The following is a 16,899-nucleotide window of genomic DNA, read 5'->3' on the forward strand; positions in this document are numbered from 1 at the left end:
TTCTTCTCGTATAGCTGGATTCTTGTATTGTATGTTTTAGTAAACAGGCCATAAAACTTCTCCAAGTTCTTAACAATGAAAAAAATCTTAAACTTTTTTTCAAGGAGAAATATTGCTACAAAAATCATAATTATTCCTTGTTTGTATTATAACTTCCTTGAATCAATCAGAACTGCCAATGGCATTTAAAAGCTTTGTTATTTATATTATTAGAAAAATACTAATTCAGTTAGAAATAATTTTCAAATGTCTCTGCTATGTCTCTTCCAAACTACCAGAGTCAGTTTTACTTAGCATAGCGCTATCATTGTAAGAGTTTCTGCCTTCCTCAGTGCAGGTTTTGCTTAGCTCAGTGTCATAATTATAAGACTGTCCCCCTTCCTGATGGCTGGAAACAGCTGCCTTCATCTTTTCCTCAATTTTGTCACTTGCAGCGCACATCTTAAACTCTCTTAGGCTGCTGATTAGGGTTCCATAGGCTCCTTTTATCCCATGTCTTTGATACCAGACTTGAAACAACTTAATCTTCTGTTCAGATGTATCACTACAATAATCCCGAACAATTTGATCTATGACAGGTTCTGGTACTTTGTGATTACGAACAAATGTCTTGACTTCTTGGAGTGTCATCTCTTCTACAATACCAGCAATATGGCTGCTCAGGTCAACATCTAGAAGCATAAAAGGAAATTGATGCTCTTGGCACTTATATCTTACTGGTTTTTACCACCTGCGCTCAGGTTCATATCCACAACAAATGAAGTTTCAGGTATTCATGACTCAGTATGTTTTATAAGTGATTTTTTACAATACATAGCAGGTCTGCTTTTACATGTTCCTTCCAAATGCTAAGTAATTTGAATATTTGGAGTTGCATCCATATTGCTTTCTATTACTTGAAATATAATCATAGTTCCCTCTGTAACATATTCTGTCCTTCTCTAACATTAAAGTCTGGTCATCCCTCATTTACCTGTTTTGCTCAAAATAGGGTTGGGAAAGGTCCTGGAACAGGACAGGTCTTTTGTTGCTTATGTTCTTTTCCTATTGGGTGTTACTACTGTGGATTTTTCCTTGAACATAAGGCAGGTTTGTGTTTCTGTGATCCCACTGTTGGATGTGGGACTATGCCATTATCATAATTATCCATGATACTAGAAATCCAGCTTGCTGACTTCTAGTGTCTGTACACATGCAGAACAGAAATTTACCTCCTGTCAATTAGTAATTGCTTTCTATACAACAAAAACCCCTCCTGAGGCAAAGCTGTCATGATACCACTAAATGCCTTAATAAGCACAATACAAACTGGCATTTCTTTAATAAGTGTTCACTGTTGTGCTAGAATGACAGCTCTAGGCTGTGCGCAAAAATACCCTTTTTTTTAGTGTAGGATTCACATGTCTGTATTTTTTTTTCTTCTACTGAATTTTGAGAAATTACTTGTCTCTTACCTGTGTTTATGAGAGGTATGTTCTCCTGAAAAGAGAAGCAACACAGAAATGAGTACAAACACGTTTTGTAAAATGCTAACCTTGTATAAGAGGATAAACACATTTCATGACACTTGACGTCTGTAATTTTATTTTAGTTTTCTATGTTTTATGATCAAGGGAATCAGATTATCCAGACAGACCTCTTTTGACTTGGGTAAGATTGAGGAATCAGCCCACAATTGCTGTTGCCTAAAAGTATGCATGGGGACAGGTACCCTGGGTCAGTGGAGGCCCAATGATTCATGAAGTTTTGATCTTGTTTATGTAACTTAAGAATCATGTCAACAAATCCTGAAGAAATAATTCAGGTTTTCTCTTACTTCTCCCAAAAGAGTCCTCATGGTGAAATTTACTTCATTAATGTCAATGAAGAGATACATGCACATGCTTGAGGAGTCCCAATGTAATTTAAATGGAAAAAGTTCCTTGCATGAAGCTGTGTTTTTTGTGATCTAAGCAACAATACTTACATAAGAAGCCTTTGTTTTGGGGAGTGCTTCACCTAGGTTCTCCTTGCTAGTACGACCCCTCTGTTTTCTCTTCCCTGAAAAAAAAAAAAGGCATTTTTAAAATCCAAGACAGACACTATTTCTCCTCTAGACTCCAAGAATATAAAATTACAGCTGAGTATGCAGCTGAATATCTTATTCAGAATATAACAAGAATAAGGAATCACTTACACCAGAATATTGCTCCACCTAGTGCTAGCAGGGCTAATGCAACTATCAAAGCAGTGGCCCACGGCGACACTCCTGTTCCTGTTGGAACATTGGAAACACTACATAAAAGGTGAGCCAAGAAATGCGATATAGCAACACACTAAATTTTAAACAAGATTGTGTCACATTATAAAAGCCTTTCTGTTGTCTCCTAATGGCACAAGCTACCTATTTGTTAGTCTTACCTATTCCTAAGGTTTGCTCTTATCTTTACCTCTAAAAAGGATTAATAGCTCCTACATCTGCACAGTGGTCAAGGGAAAAGAGCCATCATGCTCCACAGATCAGTACAGGGTCAAGTAGATAGGATGCCCTACATTGTCAGGAATCACTATGGGCCATTGTGTAGAACAGTACAATTTCTATAGCCTCTCAAAACACAGCAGATGCTAGACCATGCTAGGTTTTAAAATGGTACCTTTCATTCCGCACACAGTGTCTGAAGTTGAAGTACATTGTTTTTCAATTATGCCATGTTCACATCTGCAGAAAACATGAAAAAATTAATTAGGGGATTTGTTTCTCTCTTCATAACTTGTCAAGAGAGCAAATCAAAATCTTCTAATCCTTTTTATCAGCTAAATATTTCCTACATATAAAGATGTTGGAGTTTGGAATTCAACAGGTATGAAAATTGTATGGAAAGGTATGGGAGTGGAAAAAGGTATGGAAATGATTTTCTAGATGAAATGGTAGATCATACAAAGACAACAGGAAAGCTCAGACACTTAATTACATTTTTTGAAAAGTATATACAGTCTCGGTGGTTATATACTCTGCGTACTTTTGGAAAGCCTGCACGGATGCAAGTTAAGTTGACTGTGCTAAGTCAGTTCAACAAGCTAAGTGCAAACGAAAACTAGTATGTTTTCCCTCAGTTTGTATTAATAATCTCATATTTAACAATGAAGGCATAAACTTACATGGTACATCGATAGCAATGGCTGCATGGCACAGAAGAATTGCAAAAATGGTTCTTTGTACAGGAGCATTTTGTGTTCTGTGCTGGGGTACAGTTCTTTGCAACCTCCAAACCTGCAATAAATTTCTTAAAGTTTGTTAGTTTGAAAAGGTAGGCCTTAAAAGCAGCCCATCTGATCACAAGCTCTTGTCCTCAAACTCACGTGCTTTTAGCTCTATCACTGCTAGCACTGGTGAGGCTTAATTGTAAGAACCACATAGCTTTCATAGGGAGCCCTGTTGCCGGACTACTGGAAATATGGAGATGGCAGAGACCTCTGCTGGCCAAGAGCTCAAAAAACTGATCACAAGATAAAGTACTTGCTAGAAGAGAGCTCATTTGGCACTGCCAAATGTTGTCAGCTGCTTTTTCCCATTCAGAAGTGTAAAGCCAAAGGAAACTCAGAAGATCACATAAGCCTGTCTCCCTGCTTGGTGTCAGAGACAGCTTCTTTACTCTCCCTGACAGACAACAAGTTTTATTTCTTCTCGGGGACCTCCAATGATGAGGAATTCCACTCTCTCTTTTTAGCTGACATATTCCCTGCTTAAGTATCAAAACAAGTGAATTAGTTTTCTCCTATCCTCAGTGTATGTGATGAAGCTATCTCCATCTATGAAAAACTATTTCTGCATTAAATATTGCTGCAAATAACTACCTACTATGAAAGATATTTTCATAGGCATAGAGGAATAGAAGTGAATTTCTGAGTTATCACATCCAGTGCCCTGCAGTAACAGGAAACCATGTTATCTTTAAAAATTTGATGAAGATCTGCTATGAAACCAGTGCTGAAACCATTATGGAGCAGACCGTCTTGAATGCCATCACATGCCACATACAGGCCAAACAGATGATCAGGCCCAGCCAGCATGGGTTTATGGAAGGCAGGTTCTGCTTGACTAACCTGATCTCCTTCTATGACAAGATGACTCTCTTGGTGGATGAGGAAAAGGCTGTGGATGTTGTTTACCTAGATTTTAGTAAAGACTTTGACACCATTTTCCACAGCATTCTCCTGGCTGCTTGTGGCTTGGACAGATGTACTCTTTGCTGTGTAAAACCTGGATGGCTAGGCCCAAAGAGTGTCGGTGAATGGAGTTCAATCCAGCTGGTGGCTGGTCACAAGTGGTGTTCCCCAGGGCTGAGTATTTGGGACAGCTCTGTTTAATATCTTTATCAGTGATCTGGATGAGGGGATCGAGTGCTCCCTCAGTAAGTCTGCAGATGACACCAAGTTGGGTGGAAGTGTTGATCTACTTGAAGGTAGAAAGTCTCTTCAGAAGGATTTGGACAGGCTAGATCAATGGGCTGAGGCCAATTGTATGAGGTTTAACAAGACCAACTGCTGGGTCACAACAACAACATGCAGTGCTACAGGCTTGGGGAAGAGTGGCTGGAAAGCTGCCCAGTGGAAAAGCACTTGGGGATGAGGGTCGACAGGCAGCTGAATATGAGCCAGCAGTGTGCCCAGGTGGCCAAAAAGGACAATAGCATCCTGGCTTGTATCAGAAATAGTGTGGCCAGCAAGACTAAGGAAGGGATTGTCCCCTTGTACTCAGCACTGGTGAGGGTGCACCTCAAATACTGAGTGCAGTTTTGGGCCCCTCACTACAAGAAAGACATTGAGGTGCTTCTGGAGCACGTCCAGAGAAGGGCAACGAAGCTGGTGAAGGGTCTGGAGAACAAGCCTTATGAGGAGTGGCTGAGGGAACTGGGGTTGTTTAGCCTGGAGAAAAGGAGGTTGAGAGGAGACCTTATTGCTCTCTACAACTACCTGAAAGGAGGTTGTAGTGAGGTGGGTGTTGGTCTCTTCTCCCAAGTAACTAGCGATAGGACAAGAGGAAATGGCCTCAAGTTGCACCAGGAGAGGTTTAGATTGAATGTTGGGAAGAATTTCTTCACTGAATGCGTTGTCAAGCATTGGAACAGGCTGCCCAGGGAAGTGGCGGAGATATGTAGATGTGGTGCTTAGGGACACGGTTTAGTGGTGGCCTTGGCAGTGCTAGATTAACAGTTGGACTTGATGATCTTAAAGATCTTTTCCTACCTAAAGAATTCTATGATTCTATAAATATCAAACATGAATGATCCTAAGAATGGTTCTCATGGCACTTCAGTGGTAATTTTCATCCTGCCTAATGTTTTCTACTGACTTCTCTTCAACTACATTATTGTCCATAGGATAATGTGACTAGTCATCCCATTCGTCTTTTTTTTTTTTTTTTTTTTTTTCCCCTTCAGTTTAACTAACAGTTTGCTTTGCGGCACTATTCAAAATACTGAATTGTTTTGTTGTACTCAACTTCATTACCCATCCAAAAATGGTTATTATAGCAGCTAATGAGCAGAAAAAATTCTATGCATATGGAGGTGTTACAGAAATGGAAAAGCACTAAAGATTGATATTGCAGCAGGTGACCCGAGTACAACCATATTGAGTTAAGAGCTGTCTCTCTTCTCACCGAACTTGATTTTGGATATGAGGAATGCAGAACTATCATTCCCTAAATCCAAGTATACTAGAACTACAGGACATCTGGTAGAACCGGTAGGAGATAATTTTAATGGATTAAAATGAAAAAAAAAAATCTATGATGGGTATTTCTGCAACAGGTAGTGACATTCTGGAACCTGGTGTCCCCCAGCAGGTTCATGCACAAAGGGCTCATAAAGAGACACTAAAATGACTAGGTAGGAATGGACCTTCTGATGTCCTTTCCCACAACTGTGGATGCTGGTAGACTTTGCAGGGAACAGACCACAGAAATCAGACATGTTGGTTTGTGTTTTCTCTAAATAGCATCTCTTGCCTCCGCTGCTGAGTGCAGAATAGTGGGGTAGGTGGATTGCCAGTCTGACCCAGTAGGGCATGCCTCAGTCTCATAATTTGACCTTATATCCCACACAGTATCTTCAGTGTGTAAAATATATCTCTCTATCAGCTCCAGCAATTTTAAATAATATTATTGATTACATGAAAGATTACTAAAGAAACCATTGGGAATTCTCCCATGTCTGGGAGAATTACAACACCCCTCTTCTTTTAAATAGAGGACAAAGAAGAGAGAGCTTTTCTTCTTTGACTCTAACCAGTTGGTACAGGATCTGCTTTGCAAGGACTTCTTTGGCTAAGTAAATGTGGATACAAGGAGAAATAATGGACCAACATAGCTTGTTTTTCTTCCTTTGTGCTTGACCACAGGGAATTGAAGGACAAACTTATGACTTTGTCATAAATTCCTTCATGTACTACCACTAAAATATTTTAATCAGCATGCTACCCATTATTCAGGGATTGTGGAGAATTTTCAGTCAAATCCTGTATCAAGAAAGAGTAATTGCTAGAGTTGCTATTTCTATAGATGTACCAAATACACTGTCACATGAAGAGCATCTCAAACACTTGTCCAATTCATTGGCATGATCTATGTACTCCTTTCCATTTTTACATGGAACACAGTGTTTGGCAAGATTGGTTGGGCACTCGACATTTTTAACAAAACCTGTAGAGACAGAAAAACAAGAATTAAGATTTGCAATACCTTTGGACAGAAGCCATCAGCTCTAAGACCTATGTCAGACTTTTTTTTTTATTCCCTAGAACTTTTTGATTTACAGATATGAACAGAATCTATATTCTTTACATTTATGCACTTCAGGAATGTTGTACACATAAGATTTGATTATCCTCCCTCTTCCTCTAATTTACGACTGAAGGAGAACACACCAAACACCTGTACAGACAAAACTGGAAAACCCTTTCAATATATGGAGACTTGTAGGCAAAAGCCTGTGCTTGCACTTTTTTAACCTTTTTCTAAGATGTGTATGTAATTCTTGGCTCTTTTGTGACAAGCTTGTTATGTGAGAACTGCTATCTGTAGTGAAAGGTTATTGGTGCACTGAGCTCAAGAAGTACTTTTGAAGTGTCTGATGTCCTGTAATAGAGAAAGATACAACTACAATGAAGCATTGCATCCAGGAAAACACAGCATGCCACTTAGTTATCCCAGAAGATGATAGTCGTGCACTTTGTGGTTTCCAATCTTAATGACTTTTTAACACAGTCTTGTAATGATACTCACCTTGTTCACATTTCTTGCAACATTGAACACCTAAATTGTATTCATCCAGGCTACACTTAACTTCCCTCTTAGCAATGATCCTCCTTGTAATTAATTTATTGTACACTGTGTGTATTGGAGCTTCAGTATCATTTTTGCACTGTGTTTCGATAATTAAGGCAACCACCTAAAAGAGAGGAACAGCAAGTTTTACAAACAAACTGCCAAGGACTGTAAGTGTGTTTTACTACTAGCACGAAGTTACACCAGTACTGTTACTCTATTGCTAAACATACTGATGTTCACCCCCTTATTAAAATTGTTCATTACTTCAGAAGTGTTAATGGACAATGAAGACACATACTAGATTTAATGCTATTAACACTACCAGTACTGATCGCTTGAACGTTAATGATTGAGAACCGGTCCATACATCTGAGTTGTAACAGATGACCTCACATGCCTAATTATAGTGCAAAGCAAAGGAACTTCCATTATTTTCTTGAACAGCTTTCTCTGCCTCAGATCACTGTACCTAAATCCGATGTTTCTTAGCCAGTAATAATAATCTTCCATACAGAACTTCCTTAATTCAAATGATATCTTTCTTAATTTCTTGCCACCCTACTGTTGCTTGCAAACTAAACAGTGTTAATGCATCTCTGAAGAAAAAAAAATGAAATGTTTTAATCTCTGCCAAAAATACCTGATTTCTAAAATTATCTTCTCACTTTGTTTCTCCATTCAATTATTTTTCATTTTCGTAGGCGTTGCCTATATATTCCTCAAAGAAGTATTACTCTCCTTTCAAATTAATTTATACCCTGATCCATTTCTTTGAATGCACTGTCAAGTTAAATTGCATAGTGCTTTTTTTTTTTTTTTTTTTTTCTCCTGTTACTGGTCAGTAGTAACTTTACTAGCTGTCACGTCCCACCTCTTTTCATGATAATAAGAAAGCACTGTGGACCAGAGGCCAAATCATTCTGGTTTTCTGTTTTGGGATTAAGGTGGGAGAATGAGAAGGACAGATCTGCTATAGTTTGTATTCCTCTTGGCCATGGTTTGTGGAGAATTCTGTATATACTTTGCATACACTAAGTATGAGATATCTATATAATGGAGCTACATAATGCTTCTTGGCCGGAGAACTAGATTCCCTCCTAGAAATACTATTACACAGGACAGCCTGCCTTTTCTTAACCCAGTTTCTGCTGATAGTTTGGAGCGATTTGAACACTTTCACTGTTTATTTTACTTGTGTGTTACTAACTATTTGTGTGGACCTGTAACAAAAAATTAAGACAGTCCTTGTCTTGAAGAGTTTGAAGTCCTAACACCTGAGCTCCGCATTCACTGTTCTTGCTCCTCTTTAATTAAAAAAAATACTGTTTCATATTTTACAAAAGATTCAGATATATAGTGTGTGGGATACTGAGGAAGGGGGTGAAAACGATGCCAGGGAAGAAACGGAGCAATGCCGTTGTCCTTGGCAAAATGAAAGAACAGGCCAAGTTGTGAGGGAGAGGGACAGCAGTGTACCTTTTTCAGAAAGGAGATTAGTGGGGAATGAGGTGCGATACAACCGAACTGCCAAATCCTCATACCAACGGCACACTGCACGGACTGATCCGCAAGGCCTACTGATCACAGATTAACTCACATTTTAAATTGGCATGCAAAATACCTCGACTAGAATAATTTCTTTTTAATTTTGTCTTTGAACTTTGAAAGAGGTTAATTCTGAATAGTTGGTTATCTTTGAACACTTTTGAATTGCAGCTTAATACAAATTTGACTGTATCTATTAATGTTAGCAACAAGTGACATACATGTTCAAGGAATTCTCTAATAATTTGAGGACTGCTTGTTTTTATTGCTATACTTTTTTTTTTTTTTTCCTGCCAGAAGGTGATATTTAATTGCTGATTAATTCAGTCTTCATGATTTTGTGTGAAACTGCTTGGATGCTGACTGTAGCTTTAGTTAGATGCAGAAAACTCTTTAATTATCTTAAATATTAACTTACTGAAAAATGGGTTTGGATTTCAAACTGGGCTCTCAGGTGAAGGAATTTTTATCTGTGGCTAATTAACTGAAGTAACCAATATGACGACTGTCTGCTCACTTCTAAAAGTAGCCACTTCTTTTGATCCTCTAGTCTATTCAGAGACAGGAGGGTGAAAAGCATTTTTTTTTTTTTCTTCTTAGCAGCCATCTGTTTTAAAGTTTATATAATATTAGTTACTAGACTGAAATTAAGAAGGCCTTTATTTACGCCTGGAGAAGAAGCTTCAGCTGCTAAAAAGCAGTTTAGCACTTGAGAAACTGTGGGTATGGTTGCTCAGCCCATAACTTCCCCGTTCAGCACTCTGACTCTTTTCCTTTGCTGTCAAAGCTTTGAGGGAGCTCTTCCCTGAATCCCAATGTAATGATGTTAAAAGGTTAAAGTTAATGTAAGGCTTTAACAGAAGCTGTCAAATGGATGTGCCAAATTAGTGACTTGTTTTCTTTTTGCTTGGGAGAACCGTCTCACTAAAAATGAGATAGAAAGTCCGATTAAAAAATCATTACTAAAATGTAGTCAGGGATGTGTATGTCCAGTCTGGTTTGGATTTCCCTGAAGCAAGGTGAAGCCCTGCACCTTCATCACTCCTCTGTTGCTCCTCTGCCATGTGTTGGGCTGGGCTAAGGGAGGGGGCAGTCACAGGACAAAGCTGGGGGCAACATGCATTGCCCTGGCCCTCAGAACTGGAGGATCATGACATCCTGACCAGCCTGCCTGCCAGGAGGCCCTGGCCAGCAGAAGGGTCTGGAAGTGAGGTAGTTGTCAGGGTAGGGAGGCCCTGAGGCAGTGTGATGGATCTTTGGCCACTCCAGGAAAGCCAATGGCACCAGAAGGCTTCCAGCCCAGAAGGTACGTGGTGTGGCTGGGGCACGAGCAGGCCAACGCAAACACCGCTCATGGCAGGAGGAAGTTGGTGGGGAAATGACTCCTTCATCTCCCCACGCTGACGGAGGAACTGTGACTCATTGGGGCGAGGTAGGAGCATGGCATCAGCCCTGCCACCCGCTCCCTGCCGCGCTCAAAGGCCACAGATGACACTCTGATGAACCTGCTCTGGCTTGAGGATGCTCGCCCTGCTGCGAAGGCTCGGCTCCCTCCTCCTCGCCTGCCCTCACAGCCACTCCTGGCAAAGCTCTGCACCCACAGGGACACCCTGCGTCCTGCTTTTGGCACCCAAATCTCCCCTTTTTAGACCAGAGAAGTCAAGCCACTCTACTGGGCAACAGTAAAGAGAAGAGGGAGAGTGAAAATTACCACAGCCCTAACGCAACCACAAATGGCACTTGGGCACAGCAGAGAAACTGCACATCACTGGCAAAGCATAGAGCACACACCAAGAAAGAAAATGTCCAGAGAGTCTTGCAGAAAATGGAATATAATGAAAGAAGGAAATGTTTTTCTAAATTATTAATATCAGTAAAACTTAGGTAATTTTTTTTTTGCATGTTTGTTTACTGAATGCCTGCAATCACAGTGCGTGCACAGACACAGCCTTCCCTCACATGAATTAACATCTCCATCTCTTGCTTACGCTTTTATACAAACAAGCTATGCTGATACAGTGAGGGAGGACAGAAAAGTAACACTTTTGGATGGAAGTCCTCTGGTACTGCTCTTGGAGATGAACTTCCTGGTATACTTATAAGAAGTGGGGATCACTTCTCAGAATTTGACACTTAAGCAACACCACACACCTACATCAGTTCTGCTGCCAGGGACGTCTTGCACTGCCTTCCCGTACAAGGAATAATGAGAAAACTGGAGATTTTTCAAAGCAATGCCCAAATTTTTTTCAAACTTTTTTTTTTTCTCCTCCTGGATATGCACCTTCTTAAAAGTAATCCATTTGCTATATAAAAATTTTGGTGTGTCTTACAGGAAATTAAAGTCATTAGTCATTTAGCTTCCTGCACACACCTTAATTGCTTTCCTTGTCACTGAGCAGCAGAGTGCTAGTAACGGAAAGGAAGCTCTTTAGGGGCTTTTACATAGCCAGGGGTGATAGGTACTTTTCTGTGATGTGTACATTCAAACAGCAGCTGTATGTTTTTGGGCTAAAATGACTCACAGAGGCTCTCTTCTACCTTTCTTATCTTAACCTAGAAAAAGAGTCATCATATCTAAACTGAAAACTTAGATTGAACTAAGCAGTCAATGAAAATAAAATCAATCATTCAGGGATAACTAGCCTTAGCAGAATGCATAAAATTACCATGAGTCCAAATTTTTTGGTTTCTATCCTTTTGCATAGCTCAGGCCTGTAAGAGGGCTTTCTACCTCTTCCCTCTCCTCCATTCCTAAAGAGTCCTCCAAAATGCTTTCACCAACAGACATCTCCTAAGGAGACTTATAAAACCTGTTTTCAGCTGTGTTCCTTAGGGCAGAGTGACAGCAACATAGTTCTCTGAAAACTCTTGTCTTTGGCTACAGGCCTCTGATTCTTCTTGTATCCGAGTATTCTTCATAAAGTGTCAGATTCCTTCAACTGAAAAGTGTCAGCAGACCTACGTCATGGGGATGTAATCTCAGCTTTGGAAGTGTGTGAATGTGTTACTTGCGTACAAGACTTTTTAAAGCTTTATAACTTTTTAACCCTGAGGAAAAAAAAAATTGTCTCTGCTTTCTCCTGTTATTTTTATGATACATTTTATTTTTAGCAAACCACTTCTCCCATTTCTAATCCACACATATCTATGGATGAGAAGGCTGGTGGCTTCAGAACTTAGTGGCCTTTTTTTCCCACTCCACACTTGTTACACGGGGCAACGTGCATGAGATCATCAGGGGCTTTCTAAGTGTTAAAAAGGGGGAGAGGGGATTTTTCTTGCTTTTTTGCTTAGTGGGAGCTGAGAAAAACTTTAACATATTTTCTGAGTTTTGATTTACTTCTGGTACTTTTGACAAGTAGTTGCTAGATTTAGCTCCACTTTAACACAGTTTTCTTTGTAATTAATCTCCCTCGAAAAGCCTGTTAGGATGGCTTTTTCAAAGAGTAAGTAACTTTACAATGCTTGTTAAGAGGATTCTCTACTCCAATTCTCTCCAGTATAATTTTTTCCCCATCTTCCCCCACCCTGCCCCACTAAGGCAGAAGTTGATAGTTAGCACCAAATTAACCACTAAAAGCAGTATTTCATGTTCTAAAATCTTTTATGAGAAGGACAAAAAGAATCCAGTTCCATTTTCTGAAGCCAAGCAATGGGAGTTGGTATCTCCCCACAACTAGAAGCAATTTGAAGTCAGATGCCTGTCTTCAGTGCTTGTGAGAGTAAGAAGCCTCAGTTACTGTCCAATGTCTTAAAACAGTCACTATCCAAATTCAATCCATTACTGTTTCACACCTCAGCTGACTCACATGCAAATTATAGCAATATATTGGGGGGCGGGGTATGTATGGTTGGTCACTTTGCTTGTTTGGTTTTGATTTTGGTGTTTTTAGGAGTACTGTACTAGTAAACACCTGATAAATACCATACAATTTTGGGAAGTTGGAGCAATATTAACAGCTCCCACCTCACTTTGATGATGTGGTGGCTAAGGATGAATAACAGCTGGACAGTGTAGAAATTTAGCAGCTTTCCCCCTTTTCTTTCTGTAACGCAATAAAGTTTTCTTGGCACTTTTTCTTTGTTCAGGGAGTTGCCTGAAATATAAAGGCAGTTAACTGTGGAAATGTGAGCAGACAAATGTTTCTAGAATTGAAGCCCTTTTACTTCTCACTTGAGTCTTGGGTCATCCCATGACTTTATGGCTGTTTATACGTATTACACGTTTAAATGCATACATTAGTTCTCTGGGAAATGAGAAAGAAGGGCCAGTGCAGTAATGTAGGAGTCTTTTCAAAAATAGGTCTTCTAAATTTCCAGAAAACAGCCTGCTCTGTAGTCATATCAGATAATTACAAAATATTTAGGTAACACTTGGCTCTCTTAAGATAGTCTCCTCCTTTAGAGTGTGTCTCTGAGTGGTATGTGGTTTTGCGGCTTGTTTTACAAGGTAAAGTTAGATGTTTTCTAACTGCATAGGCCACTGCTATTTTGCATGACTATCCCTGCAACTGCTTCTACTGTAGTGCAACATGGAGTTCTTTGCAAAATTGAAGTCTCACTCAACAAACTACTTTCATGTTCTGGTTTAATTAAATTAGTACGCCAAATGCTGCCTAGGTTTACTGGTTTGTAAGTAGTGGAACAACATGGTAACAAAATAAAAAAACCCCAAATTTTTTAAAAATAGAAAGTATGTGGGTGCGCTACAGTCTTTCTAAGGGGTTACTGAAATTTGGAAACAAGTGGAAAATAAGAATAGAAATTATATTTATTCTCTGGGAGCAGTGTGGTAAGAGAAAGTATTTTTTTAATCTTAATTTATATTCTGCATAGTTCCAAGATACTGAGGTAGGCTGACATTTCTGCCAGTTGTTTGCTGCTCCTGTACAAGAATAGACAATACACACTTCTGTCAGCAGATGAAAATCTTTCTTTGTATTTAACCCCTCTCTGGTGCTTTGGGCAAGGGCAGGGGCATGGATATAACCCTCTGAATCACTTTAAGTAGTTTACTACCTGTTACATAGTAAAACAGATCAGAATTTGAGTAAGTTTCAGCTTAACACCTGATTTTTAACCTGTCAAACCCCAAAGCAGAGTGCATTCATCAGCAACAAAACCACACTGTGAAGAGATTTTGAGTGTCATCTCCAGTGAGGTCTCTCTGAAATAGGTGAGAATTGGGAAAGCAATGTATATCGCATCCATGCTTCCAGGCCGGTCAGGACTCTGCTGTGCAGCAGGGCTTACTGCCACCCCTCCAACCTACCTCTGGGCTCTCGGGGCAGCTCTGCCAGAGCACAGGCAGGACCAGTGTGTCTGTACCTGCACACGTCCAGGTCTCCTGCCCAGGAGCTTGCTGCCGCTACAGCTCTTCGCCCCAACACACCTGTGCTAGTGGAGATCCCTGTGCTGCAGACACTGAAACATGTCCTTACCTTCCTTGTTGACAGTAGCACTTCAAAATGAGAGTTTGTGAAGGTAACTTCACTGATGACAGTTAGACATGTGACCTAAGCTCTGAAGCTGTGGAGACTCATACTGTGCATAGCGGATGATTAAGGCAAGAAAGGGAGGCCCTGCCCCACCACTTCCAGTAAATGCTGCAGCTCATGCTACCAGACCTGGACTATTTCTCTAGCCTTTTCTGGGTCACTGTCAGTAGTGGTTCAAAACTCCTCTGCCATAGGCATTTGCTTTTATGTCATTTTACCGGATCGCTTCGTCACAGATCACGGAGGTGCAGTGCAAGTCAGATTTCACTGGTGCGGACTTTGCCTGGGCAGATACCCCGCCACAGATCTAACCGTGCTGCCTGGGCACGGGTGCTCGCCAGCGTCTCCTGCCGGGTCTGGGTGGCTGCGGACCGAGGCCAACGCCAGCTGCTCCTGGGTCCCCCGCAGCTATGGCACACGACCCGGTGTCCCCGACGGCCACCTGCATCCAACCCCCTTTTCTTTCCCTCCGCTCTTCCGCAACGCCCGCTTCCCTTCACCTGCCGCCCAAGAAGTGACTGTAAAAGCATACAGTGCCTGAACTTGAAGGTGGGTGGTTTTTTTGTTTGTTTGTTTGTTTGTTTGTTTTTTTAAAGGGAAAAATCGCCCAAATGCATTAGCTGAAATCTCGAAAAACAGTTTGCTGCGGCCGGCGACGATCGGAAACCAGGCTCCTGCCACCGCCCGCCCCAGCGTCCCGCGTCCCCGCCCGGCTACGGCTGCGGAGCGCAGACCGGGCTCTGCCGCCCGTCCCGCCGGCCCCCGGGCGCCCGGCCCCCCCCCTCACCCGCTCGGGCGGACACTTACGAGGAGCGGGGGAAGGAGTCCCCGGGCCATGCCGCCGCCGCTGTCCCCGCACTCCCCGGCAAAGCGAAAGCGGCACGTCCCGTCCCGGCAGCCTGCCCCTGCCCGCCGCCTGCCCGGGCCGGCTCCTCCCATATTGACAAACAGCGTGGGCCCGCCCCGGCCCGGCTCTGGGCAGAGCGCGGAGGGGCCGGGGGCGGTAGCGGGCAGAGCTGCCCCTTCCCCACCTTGCCCGCGGGCGGAGGGAGCCGGCCCCGGGCGAGGGCTGCCAGCTCCGACCGACCCACCCGCAGGCGTGGGGCGGGCAGTTCTGCCCTTGGGCAGCTCCCTGCGCCGAGCTCAGGGCACGCCCGCTCCTTTTGGGTGTCGTGGGCACTATGCTCTCCGCGAGGACCTTAAGTATTTGGGCTGTGTGGGGTCGGGTGCACCCCCTTGGCAGCCTGTGAACACCAGGCGTGGCCCTGAGGTGACGAAGCAAAATGCCAACAGACTCTGGGCTGAGCATGAGGCATCTGCTTCATGTGTTTCAGCTGCGGGGTAGAGCAGTTGCCTCCCCACCAAGGGCAGAGACTCCGATTTTGTAATACGGGTGAGGAGAGGCTTGGGGCAGGGAGTCCTGAACCCGTTGAAGTGGAGCAGTCATTCCGACTAGGCTAAATTCACTGCAGCAGCAGACACTGCCTTTTCCTGTCCTGTTGAAAGGTGTGCTCAAGCCTGTGACTTCTATTTCGTAGCTGTTTCCAGTCACTCCTTGTGTTTTTCCTGCAAGCTTTCAGTGATTTCATATGCTGGTAGCCCGGCCTCCTTCATAGCATTAGAAATACTGTGATGGTGTCAGTTATCAATATGTGATTTGATCTTTCAGGTTTTGACATAATGCTGTTGCCTTGGGAAGACCACAGTTGCAATTGAGCTGGTATTTTCATTTTAAATACCATTTTTCAGTGGTTTCTGACTCAGATTTTCAAAAAACCTTCAGATTGTCTACTGGTATGCCATACAGATTGACTGGGTTCATAACATCATCAAAAAATAGATGCTGTTTTAAATGTTTCAGGCTTTTTAACCACTTCCGGATAAAACGAAATGTACTGCTGGCACATTTTTAGAGATGCTGCCTTTGGAGTATCCTTTAACAATCAACTTTTTGCCTTCCTAGTGGCAGTATGGAATATGATGAACGAGAAGCACCTGTCTTGGGTGCAATGCCCGTGTTACATATCTGTAGCTCCTACAAGGCAAACCCAAACCAGCATGTACCCAAGGCTGTTAATTTTCGCGGAAATTTGTGTGCAGGCAGGGGTGGAGCAGGGACTGCGAGCAGCATTGTCCGAATCTGGATGGCTGCTGCAGCAGAAGGCTCAGTAGAATTGTCTCCAAATCAGGGGATTATGGTTTGTCCTAAAACCAAAACCTGATGTGACTGAGCCCTCAGCAGGCATTGCTCAGCATTCAATAACATCTCAGTCTGCTCCTTGCTCTACTTGTCTGACATCTTCCGCTAATATGGCTAACATCTACTAGGCGCGTGTGGTTTACACTCCTCCCCACCCCGCTGGAGGTGTGATGACTGCGTGCCTATGTCTGTTTTGCAGTGGAGTGTTTTTGTCTTTGTAGGGAACTTTAAGAGACATTTCAGAAGCCACCAGATTCTTGTCAAAACAATAGTGTCTGCATATGTCTTGGAGTCGTACCTCATGTAGTTAATAACTGTACCTGTTTGGGTTTTTTTACATATAT

The 16,899-nt window shown here is 42.1% G+C and overlaps 1 protein-coding gene across 1 annotated transcript; it reads right to left on the reverse strand.

The window, feature by feature from the left end:
* Positions 1-221: 221 nt before the first annotated feature.
* Positions 222-15,193, reverse strand: FAS (Fas cell surface death receptor). The gene is made up of 9 exons (XM_086467046.1): positions 15,163-15,193; positions 7,265-7,430; positions 6,548-6,682; positions 3,139-3,250; positions 2,634-2,698; positions 2,177-2,254; positions 1,967-2,040; positions 1,455-1,479; positions 222-671 (listed from the first exon to the last, which is right to left on the reverse strand). Exons 1-9 carry the CDS (start codon positions 15,190-15,192, stop codon positions 256-258), a joined length of 1,101 nt encoding a protein of 366 aa, XP_086323172.1. The 5' UTR covers position 15,193; the 3' UTR covers positions 222-255.
* Positions 15,194-16,899: the final 1,706 nt, after the last annotated feature.

This window comes from Leptosomus discolor, chromosome 6 (assembly GCF_034619465.1).
Source record: "Leptosomus discolor isolate bLepDis1 chromosome 6, bLepDis1.hap2, whole genome shotgun sequence".
NCBI lineage: Eukaryota > Metazoa > Chordata > Aves > Leptosomiformes > Leptosomidae > Leptosomus > Leptosomus discolor.

Bases quoted from the DNA above. Each gene is read 5' to 3' on its own strand.
- FAS (XM_086467046.1), bottom strand. From the start codon at position 15,192: ATGGCCCGGGGACTCCTTCCCCCGCTCCTC. The intron at 6,683-7,264 runs GTGAGTATCATT...CTGTCTCTACAG, and splicing joins TTGCAAGAAATGTGAACAAG to GTTTTGTTAAAAATGTCGAG. The intron at 2,699-3,138 runs GTAAGTTTATGC...TGTTTTCTGCAG, and splicing joins CATTGCTATCGATGTACCAT to ATGTGAACATGGCATAATTG.